Source organism: Cuculus canorus, chromosome 6 (genome assembly GCF_017976375.1).
Source record: "Cuculus canorus isolate bCucCan1 chromosome 6, bCucCan1.pri, whole genome shotgun sequence".
In the NCBI taxonomy this organism is placed as follows: Eukaryota; Metazoa; Chordata; class Aves; order Cuculiformes; family Cuculidae; genus Cuculus; species Cuculus canorus.
The window spans coordinates 12,652,832-12,676,336 of NC_071406.1; the positions used below are offsets into that span (position 1 = coordinate 12,652,832).

General features: G+C 43.2%; 2 protein-coding genes across 4 annotated transcripts in view; one reads left to right on the forward strand and one right to left on the reverse strand.

Moving 5' to 3' along the window:
- Window positions 1-20,018, reverse strand: part of SLC49A4 (solute carrier family 49 member 4) — a 71,837-nt gene extending 51,819 nt beyond the window's left edge. The window contains exon 1 of the mRNA XM_054069961.1: window positions 19,620-20,018. Coding sequence (XP_053925936.1) covers window positions 19,620-19,911 — 292 coding nt within the window. The 5' untranslated portion in view covers window positions 19,912-20,018. The remainder of the gene's footprint in view (window positions 1-19,619) is intronic.
- Window positions 20,019-20,296: 278 nt separating this feature from the next.
- HSPBAP1 (HSPB1 associated protein 1) overlaps window positions 20,297-23,505 on the forward strand; it is a 38,372-nt gene continuing 35,163 nt past the window's right edge. For all 3 annotated transcript variants that reach the window (XM_054070409.1, XM_054070412.1, XM_054070408.1), the window contains exon 1: window positions 20,297-20,508. Coding sequence is in view for 1 of the 3 variants with exons in the window: in XM_054070408.1 (XP_053926383.1) it covers window positions 20,490-20,508 (19 nt within the window). In the remaining 2 variants the exon portion in view is untranslated. The remainder of the gene's footprint in view (window positions 20,509-23,505) is intronic.

Genomic DNA, 23,505 nt, shown 5'->3' on the forward strand with positions numbered 1-23,505 from the left:
CCAAAAAAGAACAAGTCCTTATGACAACTCACCTAACAAGCAAACAATTTGATTCTTTCTAGAACTGCCAAATTTCAGAGAAGTAGTCCCTTTATGTTAATGACTCCTATAATCCATACAGTTCAAGTAGTGGTCACTATAAATATTTTGTCTCCGTGTGAATTTTAGGGGGGGTTAGAGCACATATCTTACTAAAACGTAATTTTAGAGGACAAGACATCACTTTGCTCCTATTGCTACAGCTTTTAGAGAGCCTTCCTCACGCGCATTAAACTCCTTGTGCTGGACACCGCACAAATCAAACTAGAGACGGCTCCTCTCTCCATCAACCCAGTTCAAGACAACCCAACTTAAAGGAAGTTCACATTATAAGTTTTCTGAAATGAAGCATGACTTCCTTTGGTACGGCTCAGTCATTAAAAGGAATGCAACCCGCAGTCCTGTGACTCTAGAGGACACTCACATCCCTGGATGCCCCAAAGAAGTATCATCAGCCAAGAGTATTTCTTTCCTTCCTTGAAGGATTTCCAGTGCCTGCCCAGAGTTACTTGCCTGACTGCGCTCAGCCAGTACATGTTGCTGTTAAACTGGTTTTTCAAGTGTGCATGTTCAGAGAGCCCTAACTAAATGTTCGGATAATACAGATGGTCAAGATCCTGTTGTTCTTCATGTTTGCTGGGCCACCACATGAGCCTTCACAAGGCACACTTAACCCCATGTTACCATACTGCATTTGTTGTGGGAGTAATTATTTGTGTCAGGACCACATTCGTGATGCATTTGCCTTTCCTCCTGGGAAACAGATCTTTGTCAGCATTGCTTTTGTGAATAATGAGAACTTGTACACAATAAGGATCAGAATTTTATTGACGGAAAATCAAAACACATCTTTTAACTGAAAAAAATTGAAGTTTTCCATATGCAAACACTGCACAATGCTTCAGGAAAGCTCTAGTAATGTCCATATCAACTGCATATTTTCCATGTAAACCATGGTTGTCTTGAATTACATTTCACAAAACACAGCACATTCTGCCTTTCGGAAGACACAAGGACAAACACAGACAGCCCTGAAGGTCCTGCTCACGGGGTGCCACAGGAGGCAGAGGCCAGATGCAAGCCCACGGCACAGGAGTAAATGAGTATTATCCAGAAATTTAAGTTTAAATAACCACAGGATGCATGAGGAGTGTTTCTAAACTAAAAAAAAAAAAAAAAAAAGTAAAAAATCTATTTGATTTTTTTAAAAATCCTCAACTGAAAAAGTAGAAACTAAAGCAAAGTTTTACTTAAAACTACAGAAAAGTTTTGTAAGAAAAACAATGCACAATCCACTGAATACAGAATTGGATACCAAAGCTTCTCCCCAGCCCTAATTCAAGGCTCATCTTTAATGTCAACCCCATCTGTTGGGTAATTTTAAAATAAAATTAACAGTTAAAGCCTCACAATCAAGTATGTTTGATCTCTCCAAACATTCTTTAAAGTCCTAATTTTGAATACTATACACTGCAATCTACCACTTTTAAATGTTTTGATCACGCAAATTATTCTTTGGCCTTTTTTCCCCCACCTTAACATGTAAATACACCCCAAAAAACTCTTTGGGTTAAAGCTGCATGTTGAAAATGATGACACCAAAGGGAACAAGTAAAAGACTGTCAGACAAGCAGCATATTAGACATTTTATTTGCTATTTAATTGATGTATTTCTAACCTCTAAGCACCCTCCTCTTTTATTTTGCTTTACATTTTAATCCTCTGAATTCATCCTCCTTTTCATCTTTGTTAGAAATTGGCCTTTAATAGTATTTTTCTGATTATTTCAATATTCTTGCTTTGAACGTTGCGGTGGTCCTTAATCCAAATTGGGCATCTTGGATTACTCTACAAGGCACACCCCAGGGTTTTTCAGATAGCTGCACGTGTCATAGGGATAGTGAATCAAAGTAAGCAACGAAGCCTGAGAAAAAGACCAAAAACCTTGCAATATTTTTTTTTCTCTATTTTAAAAGATCTAAGTAATTCACACAACTCAGATTTTGAGCAGATGTAATTAACTCCATGAATTTTACCCTGTGAATGCAAAACAGGAGGGGGCTACAAGGTCTTAAAATCCATCATTCAGCCTCCAGTCCTCTTCTATCAGAGGTTTCTGGAAAGTGAAGAAACTCCTTCAAAGGCATTTTCTGCCAATGGAGGAAGCTTTCTGTTCTTCAGAGCCTTTCTCCTCAGCTGCTCATTCCCACCCTGCTCTTGCAGGAGGTTTCTGGGCACCACAGGTCGTGCTGACCATTGTGCAAAGTGTGGCCATGTTCAGAACGACCAAACATCATTTAAACGGTAAGAGAAAAGTTTGAGCTAACAGCAGAAATTGATTCAGTAATAAAAAGACATGTTAATTATAATTTATGAGTGAAACAGTTAATATCGTTTAGCCCCCCCTGCTAATAACACAGTCTGCTTTACAACTTCAGCAGCCCACGCTGCATTTGCGGGCTTTTATTTCTTCTTAAAACAACTACACCCAAGCTCCCGACACTATTGGAGATTTAACACAAAGTCTCAACCCACAACTCTCTTAAGTCTCCTGCAAAACATAGACTTTTAGCCCAGCCGAGACCATGCTGTACTAGTAAACTAGACACGATTAACTGTGCCGGCAGGATATGCTGATCAGATCTGGCCCCTGGGACATTCCTAGCTGACCCACTAGTTTTCTTTGCTGGGGAAGCATCTGCTGCAGCAACACACACAATGCGATGAACCCTGCTCCCTCTTCCCAGACCGACAAAAAAATGAGCAAACCACAACACTCAGCAACTCGGTCTCACACTGCAGTGGGAGGTAGTGACCAATAGTGACGCTCAGTTGCTGTTCAGTTCCCTCATCACAACATCAAGAGATGGCACCTAACCATGGGTGTTGCATCCTAAACAACTCTTCCGGCATGCCTTACTTTCACAACGTTTTGTAAAGTATATGAAGAGAAAATGCATTCCCCCGACTCTTACCTCCCGCATTACTGACTTGTATGCCAGTAATTCATTTGTTATACTCAGTTTAATAAGAAGTTTAATAAAACATGTTGTGCAGCTACAATTAACTTATTCTAACTTGTTACATATTACCAGGTTGTCTTGCAGAAGGAGAACATGCTAAACAACTGCCCGTGGTCTTTGTTAGCTTTTAAGAAGCATGACCATTCCACCTGTCACCCATTATAATAAAACATCATAAAACACGTGACTGACAGACTGTAGAAACCAAATCTTTAGTCACACAAAACACACATTCAGGTCAAAAGTGTCTGTATGTCCAGAAGTGGGAATTTCTACTTCTGCTGCCTAGAGACAGCGAACACGCTGTGCATCCCCACCGCCGCAGAGGCCATGTCTGGCAGCACCCCGGCTGCCCCGCTGCTGCTGCAGACTCAGAGAGAGCTGCACACTTCTAGTTCAGAGCATCACACAAATGCTTCTGCAGTAGGAGATGTCTGGCTAGAAAGCTGCCTGGAGGAGAAGGACCTGGGGGTGTTGGTCGACAGCCACCGAACACAAGCCAGCAGTGTGCCCAGGTGGCCAAGAAGGCCAATGGCATCTTGGCTTGGATCAGAAACGGCGTGACCAGCAGGTCCAGGGAGGTTATTCTGCCCCTGGACTCAGCACTGGTGAGTGTTCAGTTCTGGCCCCTCACTCCAAGAAGGATGTTGAGGCTCTGGAATGTGTCCAGAGAGAAGCAATTAAGCTGGTGAGGGGGCCGGAGAACAAGTCTTACGAGGAGCGGCTGAGGGACCTGGGGTTGTTTAGCCTGGAGAAGAGGAGCCTGAGTGAAGGCCTCATTGGTCTCTACAACTGCCTGAAAGGAGGTTGTGGAGAGGAGGGAGCTGGCCTCTTCTCCCAAGTGTCAGGGGACAGGACAAGAGGGAATGGCCTGAAGCTCCGCCAGTGGAGGTTCAGACTGGATATCAGAAAAAAATTTTTCATAGAAAGGGTCATTGGGCACTGGCAGAGGCTGCCTAGGGAGGTGGTGGAGTTACCATCCCTGGAGGTATTGAAAAGATGGGTAGATGAGGCTCTCAGGGACATGGTTTGATGGCAGATAGGAATGGTTGGACTCAATGATCCTAGTGGTCTTTTCCAAACTAGTGATTCTGTGATTCTCTGTACACAACACACACTTTTCACCTTTCTGCTATGACTAATGGAAGTTTGGCCAGAGGAAACACTGCTGGATTCAGCCCTCCCTCTGCCTGGCACAGCCAGCAGTGGATTTCCCTCGTATGGCTCACGCATCCTGCTCTTGGATGCATTAACATTTGAGGGGTTTCCTTCCTTCAGCTGTGGATACTAAAATCAGCCCTACAAATGCAGAATACAACAACGCTCTGATTAGAAATGAGTGACATCAGCATGCTGCAAATATTCAGTTTTTAAAGACCAGGCTAGAAGCAAAAATCATCCCTTCTGACACCGAACTGAGAGTATTTTAATTCACTCAGCTACTCTGGTATTATTTTGCTTGAAGTACATCTAGCTAAAAAAAAAATTATATCATTCTGGTTTGATGCACACATGCCAGGAAATGAAAGACTACCCAATTTCAACAGCTGTTCCAATAATCCACTGTTAAACTGTGCTTTCCCCTCCAATTTAAAGCAAAAACAATTTTCAAACAAATTCTTGTTCTGTTTTTCTTGGCAAAACAAAGCACAGGATCTTGCATTTTTTCTTCTATGAAGTTCACATACAATAATCAACCCTTACCTTTAGTTTCAGTAAGGAAAGAACTGAGCTCCAAGCCTTACACTATTTTCCTTTGGTCCTGGAATTGGTCTTGTATTATCTAAATACCCTCCTTATTGTTTAAGCATCTCTTTTAAGACAGGTTTCTTTGCTGGATACCAATTCTCCTCTTCATAGTAAGGGTCTGTTTCTCTCCCTCCTTAATGTGTGCCCTTACATTTAGACATATTAAGACAAAAGCTTGATTAAACATCTTGTTTTACCAGGGAATCTTGAAAGCTCTGCACAGAGTCCCTGCTTCATCATTATCTACTGCTACCAAAGTCTTTGTATTTTAAAAGTAATTCTAGCAAAATTATACTAATAGCTGCATCAATTTCTCTCCTAAGATCAATTATATTGGTCATGATTAAAATAGACCCCCCCAAAATTGCTACCTATCTACTAAACACAGTGAATAAAACTTCCATTGTGCCTGCACTTGGCCAAACTGACTACTGTCATTAAGGACAATAAGGAGCAATGCTCTTTCAGAAGAAGCATCCTTGTATCAAGCAATACAATTCTCAAAAGAAAACAAGCTTTTCACTGATTTAAAAAGACTTCAAACTGAGTTGTGGTCCTGAAATCATTCTAACACATGGAACAAACTTGGAAAATTAGTGTATCAGGCTTGCCTCAGGTTCCTCAGCAGTACTTGATTGCAGAGGAGCATAAATAGTGTTTGAAACTCAATGGAAATAAATACATTCTCGAGAATAGCATCAACTACACTGAGAAGCAAAAAAATTTGGAACCAAATAAAAAGACTGTATGCAAGAGCAATCAACTACCCGGTCATACATAGCTAATAAAAAAATTACTCACAGTTTGATGGCAAAGATGTCATCGGGTGCTGTTAAGCACAGCCTAGATCCCCCTTTCTCTCTGGCTACACAACACTGACACTTCTGTTATTGCCCTGTCTTTAATAAGCTATGCTTTTTAAAACAAACTGAAGCCAATTGTTTCCATCTATTCCCCCAGGTCTGTGTGGCACTACCAAAACAGCATCCAAATCTCAACTGAAAAGGTTTAGGACAGGAGGTTTTTTAGGTTTTTTTCTGATAAAAAAAATGAAGCAAACTCCTAGTGACCTCATTTAAGGTCTGCAACACAGGTGATAGCACCCTTCTGGTTTCAAATAGCAAGAACTAAGCTTTATCTAGACCTATCTATACAGGATATGTCTAAAATAAAGCAGAGCCAAAGCTTCGTTTCAGCCCCAAGTATTCTCTCAAATACAAGTAGAACTTTTCCTGTATGGATCCCACAACACAGTCCAGTCCCACTTTCCAGTGGAGGACTGCACGGCAAAGACAGATTCCTCTAGACACTGTGCTCCAATTTCCATCTGACATAAACAGAAAGTAGACTGGGACCCCCCCAGATCAAACACGTACTAGAAAGCTCCTGAACCATAGATGTAGGAGGTAATGATCTTCAGAGGGGAAATTCTCTTCACAATTTCAGGCACCTGTTGTAACAGAATTTCTCTGCACTTGTTGGGCAGACACAGCAAGACTGTATCCAAAACTGAAAATACCAGTTCCAACACTCATCCCTGTCAGTCCTTTTGTCAGTGTAACCCTCCAAAGAAAAACATGCATTCCTGCAGAAACGTCTTCACAGGAGTCCTTATAAGAACCGCATCACTCCTGAATTAGAGGTTAGTTAAAAATCTTGTAAAAAAAAAACATCTTGATGTCTAGAATTTAGCTAGCCAAGTGTTTCAGAGAGAGAAGACAGTCATCTTTGGGAAATGATGGAACATGTCACAGCAGACAGAGAAGTTGCTATGTCATAATTGTGGGAAGCAAAGTTAAATATAACACAATTGAGAATTATTAGGACAAGCACGCAACCACTCTGCAATTTCTAAGCTGCTGCATCCTTTGCTACATGCATCCTAATTGTAAGGGAGCCAAGTTACATGTTCACACTCATATTGCTCTGCTCACTTCTGGTTTGTGTTGTAAATACTCTTCTTGCTTTATGGTATTTTTCTTTTCTCCATTTTTAATGTTTATTAAAGTATATTACAAATAATTAGTGTTCTGTTTACCTTAGAGAGTAATTTGACTGCACCTGTTAGAAGGAAGAACAAGCTATCACAACCATGTTAAAAGGGTGCAGTGTGCTCATTCGCTTCAATTATATCAAGGTAATACAATCAGTGGACCCATCCTGTTTTAACATTATCCAAGCACATAAATAATCTCTAAAAATAGAGGAAAGTATAGCTTAATTCTCCAACTCTCTAACCCTCTAAGGGCAGCTGAAACATCTTTAATGACCTAAGTTCTTCCAGGATGTCTCTCATAGCTAGCTCCACATGGATGTAACCACAGCTGGCAGCAGACTATACCTGTAAATGCAAGTAAGTATTTCAGAGTTCATGCACTAGTTTAGAAGTTTGGTACTTTAAACAAAGTAGCCCTGACTTTAAGAACTCTATAGGCTTAGTCTGAGCCTTTGTATATCTAAAAAGGTAGTTTAGAAGTATGGAAATTTCCTTCCATATGTCAGCTAAGGATTTTGAAGCATCCTAATAGTTTAACATCAGCAATGGAAAAATAAATGGCAAAAGATGCAGATTAAAAATCTGCATTGCAAGTTTCTACGGGTGTTGTAAATTCTATTTATCAGTCCAGAGACTGACATTTTGCATGAATAGATAAACAAAGCACTGAGTTGAATGGTATTTGCCTGCAGATCAAAACACTGATTTGAGAATCAGTTTTAGTCTCTCTACTAAAATATCTCCTATTCTTTTAATACCATGTTTCTCGTCTTCAAAGGAGACCAATTATTTTAGCTTTTTATTGATATTACACATTTTACTGTAGAGACCATCCATTTTATCTGCAAATAATCCAAGTGCAATGAACCTCTCTTAATCCTTGCAGAGTGCCTCTGAGACAAGACAGCACTGGCCCGGAGCAGCAGGACTGCATCTCTCGATATGCCTTACGAAATTGGGCAGGCCACTTACCTTCTGCTTCACTTTTCCCCACTACACCTCTGCCTTGTTTATTCAGGCTACAAACACATGGAAATGGGAGCCAGTCTCACCACGAGTATTAGAAAGGCTAGTACTTCAGGTCTTCTCTTCAACTGGGGCCAGCGCAGTGCTGGGATACAATTAAAAAAAGAGCTATTTGAGTGCTCACTAAATCAGTGAAATTAATACACAAACATGCATAAGAATTGTTATTTCTTCCTTCACCTTGGCTGCTTTATACTCTCAACTCCAATATGTACCAAAACACGAAGATTTAGGTGAGTCATTTAATCTATCTTTGTCATATGATAAAATGAAAACCTACCAACCAGGGCATGTGCCTGTGTATGCACGTTCTAGCGTACACATAGAGAGAGATGCAGAGCATTGACAAAAATAGCTAATAATGCAGTTGGGGACTAAATCTCTTAATTAATTTTGAAGCTAAATTGTGGATGCTCATTAACAAGTCAAGAGAAAGTGCAAGACAACAATCCTCTGCTCTAGCTCTCACTGTTGCATTCCTGGATGAATGCCGACAACCCAAGCTCTTTCAGCACCGAACAAAGGGGAAGGAAGCTTTTCTCTTCTCTTCCCACTCATTTCAAGGACTCAGGATTGCACAGCAGGCTTAATTACCACACAACTAACTACAGATCCTTACCTGTGGTGACAGAGAGGAAAAACAATCTCTCTTGTACGCATCTATCAGGGAAGATGTTCTGTCATTATCTTAGTGGTACTTGCCCATACCACCCAACGGTGCATGAAATTCTTCACTTTTAGAAACACAGAGACACTTTGCTTTGCCACAACAGAGTATCAAGAAGCAACCATGCAGCAAGGATTGGCAGCCACACTAAATACTGCCTAGTGCATCCGCTAAGCAGGACACTAAATGCATAGTTTCTCCTTTTTACTATCCCTGCTGTGAATTGAGGAAAAAAGAGCTGTAAGAGTCCCATTGACGTAATAACCATGTGGGTCTTGTGACTTGTAGGAAAGGTCACTGGAGTAAGCTTTCAATTTTCCTCTCTGTGAACATTTTCAGTGTTACTTTAACATTAAAATGCATCAGGCACTATTTAGAATACATATTTCATCCTAAAATGCACTATCTGCAGCACCGTAAGGGGTTGTAAACCCGTTTCATTTTTTAAGGCTCCTGATCAATTCTTGAGATTCATGTGTTTAATCAATTAAAATAGAACAACTCCACCTTTCTTGAATATTCAAAAGGGATGGTGTTCATCAAAAATAACCAAAAAAAAAAGCTTTCTAAATGCAGTTGCATTTAATGTCTTATATTCCAGAAAAAAAACACCAGCAGACTTTGCAAAAAGCAGAAGACCTCTCACTTTCACAACATCTCATTCCCTCAGGCCGAGTCATGGGATCTCCAGATTAAAAAAGAGGAAAAACCTAAAAATCCTCTCTGTTACGAATCTGCATGAGAAAGCACAATGTGCGGCTTTTGAGGAAGCTGGAGCATTAATCACAAGTTTCTGCAGCATAATTATAGTTCTAGTATGGCTACAGAGTTACAATAGCGCACACACACATGAGAAGCATTAAAAAAAACAAAATTACGGCAGGAAGTGATGGGACAGTTCTGAACGTCACTGCTGAGAGAAAAGCTGAGCAAGCCACAGTCTCCCTTTCCCCAAGATTATAACTAAAAGAATTCTTAAAAGCAGTGAAGCAGCACTGGGTTGTTGCTGGGAGAAGTCAAACAAAGTTCTCCAAGGAACCTTGCAAAATATTCTAAAAGAGAATTATCAAAACATTCTGTTTCTTCAATGTACACATCTAAGCACCAGCCTTGGTTTTGGGAGGGTTGGGTGTTATTAAACAAATATTTTATGTAAACCAAATTTCTGTTTGGGAATGTCAGAGAACAGATTTTCACAACAGGGAACACTATTTCAGGACCTGCGCAATGCATTATCTACTTATTCATTTCTGAAACTGCAAGCAAATACCCATTTTACACAGCTTCTTTCCCACAAACAGGGCATTTCTTACCAAAAAAAAATATAGGTAGAAATTGACAACACAGAAAACAGCTGAAATTTATTAACAAGCAATGAACCTCATTTTTGCATTTGTTGCAGACTTCTTTTCCACCCGTAAAACATAATGTGAAACTAGCTCTTAAGAAACACATTGGCCAGAAATAATGAATAAAATTTGTTTTGTTTGTGCAACGGTGTGGTTTACTGGGACTCAGAAAGCAGTAAAGCTGGGTCTGTTCAGCATTAGCAAATGAAAACGGTCTTTCTTTGTTCATTTCTAACAGGAAAAATAAAAAATATCATATTAATACTTTAAAGGAAACAGATTCTGTTTTCTTTAAAGGAAGCAGGTTCAGCTTTTGCAGGCCTGAACCTGATCTACTCTTTTTTCTCTTTAATGGAATTACAAACGAATAGCTAGGCATTATGAATACACTATAATATATACAGCTAGCAAAATAAATGCAATACAACTTTCCCAAATACTTCACTACTTCCGTAATAAAAATCTATGAAAAAGCCCAAGGGACTTTGATAACAGTGGAATTATTGTTGTAATTTATGCTGCAGAACTTAGCACCAGCTACCCTTATCTAGCAGAGCTGCCAAACTGCTAAATACTTCTAGAAGGACGGAGGTTGGCAAATTTAAATGCTTTTAAATGCAGCAGGGCAGTGGACAACCTAATGGAATTCTAGCGTTTTCTGTCCTGCTCCACAAGACTTTCCAGAAGCGGAGAGGCACCAACCAGAGGGGCCACATCCACCCCAGCATCCCACTCATTTGCTTAGGGACATGGTTTAAGGAGTGTTAGGAATGGTTGGACTCAATGATCCAGTGGGTCCTTTCCAACCTGGTGATTCTGTGATTCTGTGATTCATGCCTCCATCACAAGGACAGACATCATCACTCCCAAACCCACCCCAGCAGCACCGGAGAGCCCCGCAGGGAGTGGACAGTGGCATCCCAGGGTGCTTCTGGCAAGAGAGGGTGAAGGAAGGGATAATACACTTTCTGACTGAAAAGACGCACCACCAGACTGAGTTAGGAGGTTGGGTTGTGCAGAGGCAAAAGACTGGGACTTTGTTGGAGATACAAGAAGGCAGAAAGGTCAGCTGTGTTCAAAGAGACTACCCAGCTCCTGGTTTTAAAAGTACATCTCAAGCCAGTTCACAAAAGCTGTTTTTGCCAGTCTGTGGCAAGGGTGTTGCTGGCTACCTAAATCACATTTACTACTGCCTCTTCCCTCTCTCAGTGCCCTTTTCCCTGTGCCTCATACTTGCCTTGTCCCTCCACCTTTCCCAGCCTCACCACTCCCCACCCTCCGGCTCCATATTCTGTTTCTGCAACCATACCTCCCATGCTTCACCCCACTGCCTTGTCCCATACTCTCTCTCTCTCTCTCTTCCCACCCATCCAAGGGCTTTTCTCACATCTGCTCTCACTCCTTTGAGCCCTGAGATTCTTGCATGCAACCTCTTCTACTCTTCAACATGCAGGAAAAGTGGAAGATAGAAGGAAATAGGAAGACAAGATGGACATGCCAAAACAGGAAGGAGACATAAAGGTGAGGCAGGAGGTAGAGAAGAGGAAATGGTCCGATTGGGAAAAATTTGGGTCAAGAGAAGGTTTTGAGGGGTAGTAAAAATACGTGAGCATACAACAGGAGAGATAACGGTGCACAGCTGTCCTAGTATTATACTCTCTGCAGTCAACTTCTAAAAGCGACTATTGACAAAGTATTTTCCCAGCTGGACCTCTGCCTGACTTAATTCTGGAATGCTTAAGTGCTTTACCTCTGCTTGCGTTAACAGCTGCATAATAAAAGTAAGAGATCGTATTTTACACTGGCAAATTATTTCCCTATTCTCAAATTTGCCGACATCGAGGTGTAGCAAGTTACACACCCCAAACTCACCATGCCCATATGCTCAGCGCACCAAAGCCTCAAGATAACATGGCCATTACTATTCTCACATGAGCTATGCAAACATGTTAGGATTTTACATCATGAAAAGTTATTTCAAATCCAGCATGCTGTTTCCAGATGATCTTCAGTCTGTTGTGTTTCAAACAGCTGTCCCAGGACCACAGCTGCAGCTGCAAAGTGGTGTGCAAAGAGCACAAAGGGCACGGCAGTTGCATAAAGGGGAGCAGTACAAAGAAATGTCTGTGGAAACATGGTACAAAGCAGAGACAGGGATGATGCCATCTAACAAAAAGACCTAGTTCCAGAAGAGGACATCTGCCCATGGCCATGACTGATGCTTTCAACTCAACCTGGCCCATCAGGAGGTATGGAAAGTGCTGCTAACAATCAAGCTAGTATTGCTTTGATGAATCATAGTGGCATCAAGTTAATACAACTCATCAGATCCTCATTAAACCACTCCATGTTGCTAATCACTTTGTGTATCTCAAGTGGTCTTTCGCAGCATGCCTGACTCCAGTGAGGGTGGGCCAATCAATTCTCTAATGAGTCCTCACTTCTGCAATCACTTGCACAAATGCTCGGTGGACTTTCATACAGCCACAGAACACAAAATTAAACAAGCAAAGCAAAGTTTGGTTCAGTCTTCCTTTTTCTTTTCTTCTGACTGTGCAGAGGAAAAATATGTCTGTACAAACACACACACCAGCAACTCATCAAAACAACTTTTGTAAAATTATGCTGATCAAATATCAGCTCTGGTGGGATTTACCTATATCCAGCTCTAATTGCTTCTTTCATCTTCCCACATGAAAAACAACACTTCATCTAATTTCTTCCAAGATTTGTTAGCTTAGGAAAATTAATCCCTTTCACAGGATTTGGTAGGTGTGGATCAGTATCATTTACAAGACAATGAAATATCCATCACTCACAGCATGCAGTAGACAATGTCCACAGGATGACAGGGAACAACCCGGGGTAATATTTTCCTTCAACCTTTGTCTGAACTTGGTTGACTAGCATCAATAACTTGCCTTTTCACCAAACACATACAGCTTTCACTTCACATGAGCCATGGCATTCTCTCTCTCACTTCCTTTTTTAAAAACACGCTGAAGCACTAAGTTCACATCTATCTTTCATTAAATCCACAAGAGCCTTCTGCTGCTCTTGCTGGCATTAACCAGACTTTTGCCATAACATAAATGCTACTGAGTAGAATCAGTTGTTTATAATGAGACTTTACTTTTGCTTACTCCCTGTAATCCCAGTATGTTTCACTGGAGCACCAGACACATCACACTTCCCTTTCTCACTGGTTCCCTGCTGTTCTACCTGCATTTTCATACCTGTAAACTTTCCCATGGGTATTTCTTTCCTGTAGGCTGTACTAACCTACCAAAGCCATAGCGTCTGTACAAACCTTTACTGTCATTGAAGTGTGTAAATCCTTTTAGCTTGATCTCAACAAATTATATTAAAGTCTTACAGCCTTATGCCAAGTCTCATCCTAGGCTGAGGCTCGGCCTTGAACTTGACCCATCAATTATCAAATTGGTAATTTTGAAATACTGGCTACGTAGCTTGCAGTCATGCACATGAGATTAAAAAATTCTGTTTCTCAGATCATGACAAAAAGGAGCTGAAAACATACTTCTTTGCCACAAGGTGAAAACTCTCAGGCTTCAAAGATTCTTGATTTGTTGATTTTTGTCCTTCTTCTGTTAACCAAAATCCCACATTTATGGTCACTCAAGACACAACAGAACTATGACCATTGAAAACTCTGCACGTTCTTGTGAGTGCCCTCATGGAAAGTACTTCACACCATGCATCTATGCCAGCGATACCTATCAGTAGCTAGACCTGGTACAATTTTTCTAAGTTATTAGTAACATGCTCCAATATATATTTACTACCATGCTGTCTGAGAGCCTGATTGACAGATAAGGACCCTGAGATGCCAAAAGCAATGGAAATGCTTAACAAAAAAAAATCTTCCCCATCTGTTGGCTTCACTTGACCATTCATGACTCTTGGAACAACATCCTACTTCCTTTTTGCTCTCCGCACCCACTTTCAAGTCTTTCAAAATAAAACTAAGGGCATTTTGCAAACGCTTCCTGGATGAACATGCAAGGAAAGAACAAGTTCACGTCTTCTCTCTTCTGTTCCAGTGACCCTGGATGCAAGTGAGAGGAGTCCAAAGGTCCCCTGAAAGTAAAGTCACCATTTCCATGCAGGCAGCACAAAGTGACAATCTAGGAACTTCAAACATGAAACCAGCTATACAAAATTCTCTTTATTCATCATGTGTAGTTCATCTTGTACAGAGAACAGTTCTTAAGGCATTTTTGTATTAGTAAGGCCCTAGTTAGTACTCATACTCAATACTTATTACTATTTTGTCAGACTGAATTAAAGGATTTAACCTCAAAATTCCCAAGTGGAAGAGATAAGAACTATCAAATGTCTCACATAAGGAAACTGAGAAGTGAGAAGCATGATTTGGGAGACAGCAATAAAATAAAGGCTTTTATATTCAGCAAAGGAATAACTATACATACAAGCAAAAACATTCATGGTTTCAAAAGACAAGCCAATCTCCATTAAAAACCAAAATCTGATTATTGAATTTTTCTCTCTACTTCATAATTTAATTGCTAGGATAACAATGCTATGCAAATTTCATTTCAGCAAAATAAAGTTACTAAGAATACCTATGCGACCCATGCAAGCATATATCATTTTATAAAAAAGAACCAAGAATAATTACATTCCACTTTTACAAGTTATATGTCACATTTCTTCAAACTCAATATAAAACTGTGTTTACTGCATTTCAAAAATTAATGAAAAATATCACCATTCTGTTCAATGTGTTTCACGTAAATTATCACAAAAGATTGTGTTCTTCATTGCCTCGTCTTTCTTACATGGAACATAATGAAGACTGACATTATACATGGCTTCTAGATCTCACCTTGTAACTATGAACTTAACTAATAAAAAGAACCAGTGAACCAGATCCACAGAGGTATGCAAGCTGTTGATTTCCAGTTAGATATATAAACATCCTAACAGTTCTGCATGCTTATATTTACAGTTTCCAGGAAATGAAACACTCAAGGCACAAAACATCAATAAACACTCAAGCATCATGTGACAAATTGTAGCTAATTTTAATCATGTAAACAACAAGGGTCCATCCAAGGCACGCTGAAGTAATTTCCCATTTAATTTCAGTCTTATTGAATCTCTAAAGGTAATTATCATTTAAACAAGGGTTCTCTAATCCTATTGCTAAAGAAAATGCACCAGATAAGGCATGTTGCTCCATGGCACACTCCATCTTCTAACCTTTCTTCACCAAGAAATCAACCAACCAACGCCTGTAGTTCTACTTACAGAGAAGGGGTTTCAAACCTACTTCGAAACAGCACATACTTAAAGATAGTACACACAAACATAATTCCTGGGTTTCAGCATGCACCCATCCCAGAACAGGGCTAAGAAACATTAGGGATGCCAGTGCCCTCCCTATTACAGACACCCAAACAAGGTGCATGGAAAGCTCCTCCAGGCTCATGAGGAAAAGCATGTTGGAAGAAGTCTCCATGTAGCCAGAGGAAGCTGGGAAGCAGGAACCGGTCTCGCTCCCCAAAGAAGAATTTTCAGCTGCCCCACTAAGTGTCTGAAAATTAATATATTTTTGAGAACGACAATAGCTCAGGAAATAAAATCCAAACTAGCTTTCAATTTACATTCCTTACAGAAACACCAACTGAATCTAGGCTTCCTCCAATGCCTTGAATACCCTTTAAATACACTGTTAACACCCTTCAGAAGAATGTTCATTCCTTCTGAGTCTGTTCAGAACTTCCGGTAAGATTTTTTTTTTTTTTTAAATTACAGCCTTTGAAGGCTATCACTACTCTCCTGAAGAAAATTCACCCTCAATTTCTCAATTTCATAAAAACCAGGAAATCCTACTCTCCTGAAGAAAATTCACCCTCAATTTCTCAATTTCATAAAAAACAGGAAATCCTACTCTCCTGAAGAAAATTCACCCTCAATTTCATAAAACCCAGAAAATCCCTATACATCCACAGGAACACAGGTTTAAGCCAACCAAGACTGTCTGTCATGCCGCTTCTGACACCAACACCCATTCTGGGTCATCAGAGTCCTTGGCAGATGCCAACGACACATCTTTCCCAGCTCATATTCCTCTCATTCTTCAACTGCATCGCCAGCGTTAACTGCGAACAGGTCTCCACAAAAAAATCCAGGAGACACTTGGCAGGCCGGGAGGGAAAAGGGTCAAAGGCCAAGAAACAATCTGAGGTCAGAAAGCAAAAAAATTGTAACTTGTCCATCCTAGATCCCTTCTATACAAAACTGGAGAACATTTGGAGCTTACTTAGCATACCTTTTAATAAAAAGAAACACTGCTGTCCTCTCTCCTCAGAAGACCCCACACTTCTCTGAGAAGCTGTGATGGAACTGACTCACACAGCCCAAGAAACACTTCTTCCAAACAGGATTATTAACATGCCTATTGCTGAATATTTAATCTTTCAACTTCTAACAAGTCAAAAGGTAAAAAACAAAGTGGCCAAACCTTCGTAAACATACTGAAATAAGAAACACGTGCACAAATAATACAATAGACGTTTGATATTGAGACAGATTTACGTTTCAAACTATCTGCTATAATAGGCAACTAAACCCGAAAAAGACAACTACTTTTAGACCTCATCTGAAGCATCGTAACACAAAATCAGACTTAGCTGACAGCCGGCAGCTACTTATCAGTATCAGTTAGATCTACCTCTAACTGTGAAGTATAGAACCATCCAACAGCAGAATCTCCTCTCAAATTCTGACATGCATCACCTACAGTGCCATACTTCTGATACATGCCAGCTTTTACATATTGACACTTCACAAATTCATTTTTTTCCTGACAGTTCCTTTACTGGCTAACTCCAATGACAGATGACCGAAGCCAGAGAGTAAATGGTGTCATTTCTCTATATTTTTGGTACAGATAGTATATCTGGTATAACAAGCAGCATTTATTATTGCCCCATAGCAAGTGAAATACTGCCCTTGCAAGGTCAGACCAAACCAACTTTACAGCTTCAAAGCAGTAGAGTCACACTTCTCCCAGAACGTGCATATTCCAAAGAGCAGATACCTCCCCACCATGTGCCTCCAGCAGAAGTGTGCCCCATGGGAGAGTTGGGCAGCGGTGGCTCTCCTCTTTCCTCTGTGAGAAATCAAGCGGCAGGACTCCACCACCATTTCCAAAGTGAACAGCATCACATTCTCTGTGGGAATCATCCAGTCTCAGAACATGAAACACAACAAAGTCCCCACGCAATCTGCTGCTGTGCAAAGATCATGCTCCACAGCCCTTATGTACTCTTAAAGCATAAAGCAAGTGAGCTGAGATGCTCACTCAGGCTACGAACTGAAATTCTCTCAATAAGGAAAGCAACAGAGCTATAGCAAAGGGGTACTTCATATCAATATCTCCAAAAAGACAAAAACCCGTCAAGGAATTGGTTAAGGTAATGAGGAAAACACTTGTACACATCTTCCCATTAAAACATGCTACATGTGAAGCTAAGAAATCCAGCAACTACATTACTAATCACATTAAAGAAACAACAAAATACTAATGTTTCTTTTTCCATGAGTTACTTCAAAACTTTTCCAGTATTTTTTTTGCATCGCTCAGGATCAACTTTGTAGACAATGGAGAAATAAAAATACAGATTGTTCTAAAAGCACAGGTTCAAGTTTAGCTTTATTTCCTTCATACTGTGAGCAGTCATTGTCTTCACTGTACAAAACAAAATAACTTTAAGATAATTAACAACACTATTATACAGCAGTCGAGACAGACATTGACGACTTAAGTCTAAATTGCTTGAGACTGCCTGCACAGTCACCACGGACTCATTTGGAGAATGTATTTTCAGCCCAGTAGGTTTTATTCACCCAACGCCCCTTCAGTTTTAGGAAAAGCAATTGCAATTTTGACACACAAGCCTTCTCAGCTACAACTTTTCTCCCTGCCTTCCTTCACTTTCCCCCCTTCGCTCTCCATAAATGAGCTATTAATTCCTAAATAAATGGAACCAATAGCACTTAACATGGGGAGCCACAAGGGTACGTCGTTCCAATCTCCTGTTTAGAAGCCTGTTTAAACAGGAATTAAAAGACTAAACGCTTCTGTGGTTTGAGGCCCCAAAGCCCAGATGTGCAAACAGAAGTACTTGACCTCACCAAAACCATCCCCAGGGTGACCACAGATGAACTGCACAGGCCCTGGAGTTCTCTGGGAACAAACACCACATTCAGAAGTTTGCTATCAAGACGCAAAGGCCTGAATGTGTATTAGGAAACAGTTCCTCGTGCTCATCTTCTGAAACCCTGGAGCGCAACTTCTGGTTTATGTTGCTGTCTTCGCCACCTCCCTAGTGAAACTAGAAGCAAACCACCGCCTTCACGTCCAGTTTGCGTTTAAAAAGAGTTCCCAAACGCGGATTAGCAAACTGTCCCCCGTGCTCATCTCTCAAAATCCCTGACTGCAACTTCTGTTTTATGTTGCTGTCTTTGCCATGTCCCTAGTGAAAATAAAAGCAAGTCACCGCCTTGGTGTCCAGTCTGCTTTTAAAAATGAAGAATTTCTTTCAAGATGAATCAGCCGCCCTGAGCACTTACATTCCCTGACCCAAATATCAACACAGGTGTCTGTTTTACCACTCACTACCAGAAAATGCGATCATCCCCGGGTCAAACACCTACATGACGATGGCAGAAGAAAGGACAGCTCCAGATCCGCATCACAGCAGGGATACAGAATCATAGAATGCTTTGGGTTAGAAGGGACCTTAAAGATCATGCTGCTCCAGCCCCTCTGCCAAGTGCAGGGACACCTCCCACCAGATTAGGCTGCCCAAGGCCCCATCCAACCTGGCCTTGAACACTTCCAGGGATAGGGCATCCATAGCTTCCCCAGGCAACTTCTGCCAGTGCCTCACCACCCTCATGGTGAGGAATTTCTTGCTAATGTCTATTCTAAATCTTCCCCCCTCCAATTTAAAGCCATTCCCCCTCATCCTATCACTCCATGCCCTCATAAAAAGTCCCTCTCCAGCTTTCTTGTAGCCCCCTTTCAGTACTGGAAGCTGTTCTAAGGTCCCCACGGAGCCTTCTCCTCTCCAGGCTGAACAACCCCTACTCTCATAGCAGATGATGCCATATTGTCCTCAGCTTTAGCAACAGGTTAGGGTATTTTCCTTCTGAATGGCCTTTGATGTGCTTTGCTTGGGTGTCCTGCAAACAGTGCTCACTATGTCTTTACAGCCTTGGGGGGGAGGGGACGAAGTGGGACAGGGATCTGGGACAAGGGACAGGGATACAGGAGAAGGGACACGGGACAAGGGGTACAGGACATGGGACAGTGACAATTGGACAAGGGATACAGGATACAGATATGGGATATGGGACAAGGGATGCAGCAGAAGGGACATGGGATACCGGATACGGATACAGATACGGGACAAGGGGACACGGGACACAGATATGGGACATGGGACAAGGGATAAGGGACAAGGGATAAGGGATACTGGATAGGGATACAGATATGAGACACGGGATACAGACATGGGATATAGGACAAGGGATAAGGGATATAGACATGGGACAGGGAAAATGGGACAAGGGATGCGGGAAAAGGGTATGGGATGCCGGATATAGATATGGGACATGGGACAGGGATACAGGACAGGGACTCGGCGTCCCCGCCCGGCCCCGGAGAAGCCGCAGGAGCGGGCGGGGAGCCCCGTCCCCGCGGCCCCGCTCACCCTTCTTGTCCATGAGCCACATGAAGAAGAAGCAGGGCGCGAAGCCGATGGGCCCCCAGAAGACGAGCAGGGCGATGTCCCAGCCGCCGAAGCCGAAGGCCAGGCGGGCCGAGTTCTGGATGGGGCCCCAGGTGTTCCACAGCAGGCCCTGCGCGAAGCCCAGCAGCGAGAACAGCAGCAGCACCAGCCACCGCCGCCCGTACACGCGGCCCGCGGGGCCTCGCGGCTGCGGCGGCTGCGGCGGCGGCAGGAGGGGCCGCCGCTCCTCCGCGCTGCTCCAGCCCGACCCCATCGCCGGGCGCGCCGAGCACCGAGCAGCCCCGGCCCTCCCGCATGCGCCGTGCGGAGCGGCCGCCGCCTCCCCTGCCGGCAGGGGCGGAGCGGGGAGACACCGGGACTGGGCGTGCGGGGCGGGAGCTCGGGCGTGCGGGGCGGGGAGCTCGGAGGGCAAGGGGGGAGCTCAGAAAGCAAAGCGGGAGCTGGAGGGGGGGGGAGCGGAGCCCGGAGGGCAAGGCGGGCGCTCGGGCGTGCAGGGCGGGGCGCTCGGGCGTGAAAGGGCCGAGCTTGAGGCGCAAAGGCGGGACCTCGGCGGTGCGCGGAGGGAGCTCGGGCGTGCGGGGCGGGAGCTGGCGCAGGGGCTCGGGCGTGCGAGGGCGGAGCTTGGGGCGCAAGGCGGGAGCTGTGGCAGGAGCTCGAGCTTGGAAGGCCGGGGGTGGGGGGAGCCCAGGCGTGCAGGGCGAGGAGCCCCAAGCCCCCGCGGCGAGACGTGTCCGGGGTCAGCGGAGGGCACAGCCCCGGCTGCGGCGCCGCCCCGCCCTGCCCCGGGCTCCCCGTGCCGAGCGCAGCCGCCGGAGCGAGCGCCGCAGCAGCATGGCCGGGGCGCTGCCGGGTAGGTGCCCCGAGGCCTCCGTGCTGGGGCCGGGGGGGCTCGGGCAGGCGGTGCTGCTCGCCCTCTCCGTCCTTTGGGGGCAGCGCCGGCCCCGCAGGGTCCCGCGTCCCGGGGAGAGGTGGGTTGTGGCGAGGGGTCCCTCCCTGGCAGCGGGGATGCGGCTGGGGGGCTGCAGGGTCCCTCCCAGCCCGAATCGCAGAATGGTCCGGGTTGAAAGGGACCTGAAAGGTCGTCTAGCTCCAACAGTTTCTAATGGGCTTAGCGTGAATGGCCGTGTACTCATCCAAAGTATTTTACAGTGGATTTCAGTGCAGGCTGTAACTGAATCATAGGGTAGAATTGTAGGATAGAAATGGAATAGTTTGGGTTGGAAGGGACCTTGAAGATCATCCAGTTCCCCCACACACACCCATGGGCAGGGACACCTCCCACTAGATCCTACTTTTTCCCCCCAGTCTGGACCATAGCAAGTTTGTAATTGTGGACTTAGAATGGTTTGGGTTGGAAGGAACCTCAAAGCCCATCAGGTTCCAACCCCTGTGCCATGGGCAGGGACACCTCCCACCAGACCAGGCTGCTGAAAGCCTCATCCAGCCTGGCCTTGAACATTTCCAGGGATGGGGCAGCCACAGCTTCCCCAGGCAACCTGTGCTAGTGTCTCACCACCCTCATCGTAATGAATTTCTTCCTAAAATCTATTCTAAATCTTCCCCCTCCAATTTAAAGTCACTCCACCTCGTCCTGTCACTGTATGCCTTATAGTATTCTGTGATGAGGTGTCCCTGCCCATGGCAGGGGGGTTGGAACTGGATAGTCTTTAAGGTCCCTTCCAACCCAAACCATTCCATGAATCTGAGAATATGATTCTTTTTTTACTGTAGGGGTGGAGAGGCACTCGCGTAGGCTGCCTGGAGAAGTTGTAGATTCCCATTTCCTGGCGATTTTCAAAGCCATGCTGGTTGAGGCTTTGACCAACCTGATCTGCTGGGAAGTGTCCCTGACCATGGTAGGGGAGTGGAACTGGACAGACTTACTGCGGCTTTCCGGTACCTGAAGGAGGCCTACAAGAAAGCTGGGGAGGGACTTCTTACAAGGGCTTGTAGTGATAGGACGAGGAGGAATGGCTTTGAATTGGAAGAGGGAAAATTTAGATTAGACATTAGGAAGAAATTCTTCATGGTGAGGTGCTGGAACAGGTTTCCCAGGGAAGTTGTGGATGCCCTCTCCCTGGAGGTGTTCAAGGCCAGGTTGGATGGGCCTTGAGCAACCTGGTCTGGTGGGAGGTGTCCCTGCCCATGGCAGGGGGGGTTGGAACTGCGTGGGCTTTGAGGTCCCTTCTAACCCAAACCCTTCTATGAGTAGAAGCCAGCTATGGTCCAGATTGGAGGGGGAAGAAGTCCAGTTACAGCCTGGACTGAAGTCCATTTTAAAATAATTCGGATGACTATACCGTTGTGTACACTAAGCTCATTAGAAACTGTTATCATTTAAATAGATTGAAGTATATTTTCATTCCATTAGGTGGTGTGAGTATTTATCAGTGTATCTACTATCTGCACTTGTTGTAAAATTAATGGCTCAGCTGCTTCACAGTGCTCCATCTTCCCTGAAAAAACTGGGTACTGCTGGTTGGCTCGCTTAGGCGTTCTGTCACCAAGTCTGGGACGTGGCTTAGTGAATGCCTTTGTGCCTGGCTGGGGAGAGCCAAGCAGTGGGGTCCACTCAGGCTAGTTTCGGACCTTGTGTTAGTGTTGTAAGTGTTGATGTGCTGGTGCCCATTCCGTGGTCTCTCAGCCCAGACCACATACTCCCATGAAATTCTTCCCAAACCATAGAGGCATGGTATTTTGTTTAGTCCACACAGCTCTCTTTGCTAGACAGAGTTTCAAATAAGATGTTGCGCTGAAGGTGCCAAAAGGAAATTTATACCATCTGAAATGAGCAGAACTATCACAGAAAAGCAAGTGAAACTTTGTCTAGAAAAGTTTAGGAAATTGCCCAGGAAAAATAAAATTCATACACAATTAAGTAACATGGGGGCATGCGGTTAGTAACAAACTAAAACTTGAGCTTGCCATGTATACAACTTAGTGACAAAAATAAAATACAGTAAAAATATTGGACGAGATTCAGATTTGATCATGACCAGTACGTATTCCAGTAGTGCTCTGGGGCTCCCAGGAAGATTAATTCCCTGTTTTACTGGGTCTTTTTCATACATTACCACCTCAGCATAATTTAACCTATGCCAAAATGTTCTTTCAATTTACAATGGCTATGTTACTACTATAACATAATTGATTCACTGGCATTGTGCCAAAGACAAAGTGCTGTCATTTGCAGAAGTAAACAAAGTGAAAAACTATTTCTCTCTTTGAACATGTTTCAATTAACTCTAGTAATTGCAGGGGTTTCTTGGTTTTAGTGGCAGGAAGCCCATCTAGAAATAAGGCAAGTGGGGCTTTGCAGTGTCCTTTAACTGCAAACCTTGCCTCTTACTATCTGCACAGTAAGGTTAAAACTTGAGTATAAGCAGGATAACTCTTCAATAACTTATCCAAGCTACCTTGTCTTGTCATGGGTTTAAAGGTATTTTGTCTCTTGAGTGGGACAAGAAGAACGAGGCATTTCTGAGAAACTGTGAAAAAAGGAAGAAGCTGTCACCATAGGCTCAGAAAATCTAGGGTTATTTACTATTGACTTAATCATGATTTAAATAATTTATTATAATTGCTTGATTTGAAATTGCTCCATCTTTTCATAGCTTCACAACCCATATGCGCATCTTTCAGTCATGGCCTGACCTTTTCTATTCCAGCTATTTAATTAACACAGTGTAATATTCTGTGTGAATTATTCTTGTTTGCAGGATGTGGTATCATTTAAATTTGTTAATGTAAAGGAGCAGTGCATTGTTGATAAACTGTTGGAAACCAAATTAGCTTTATCTTGCGGCTAGCTGATTGCATTATTTCACTCATGGGTATAATACTTCTC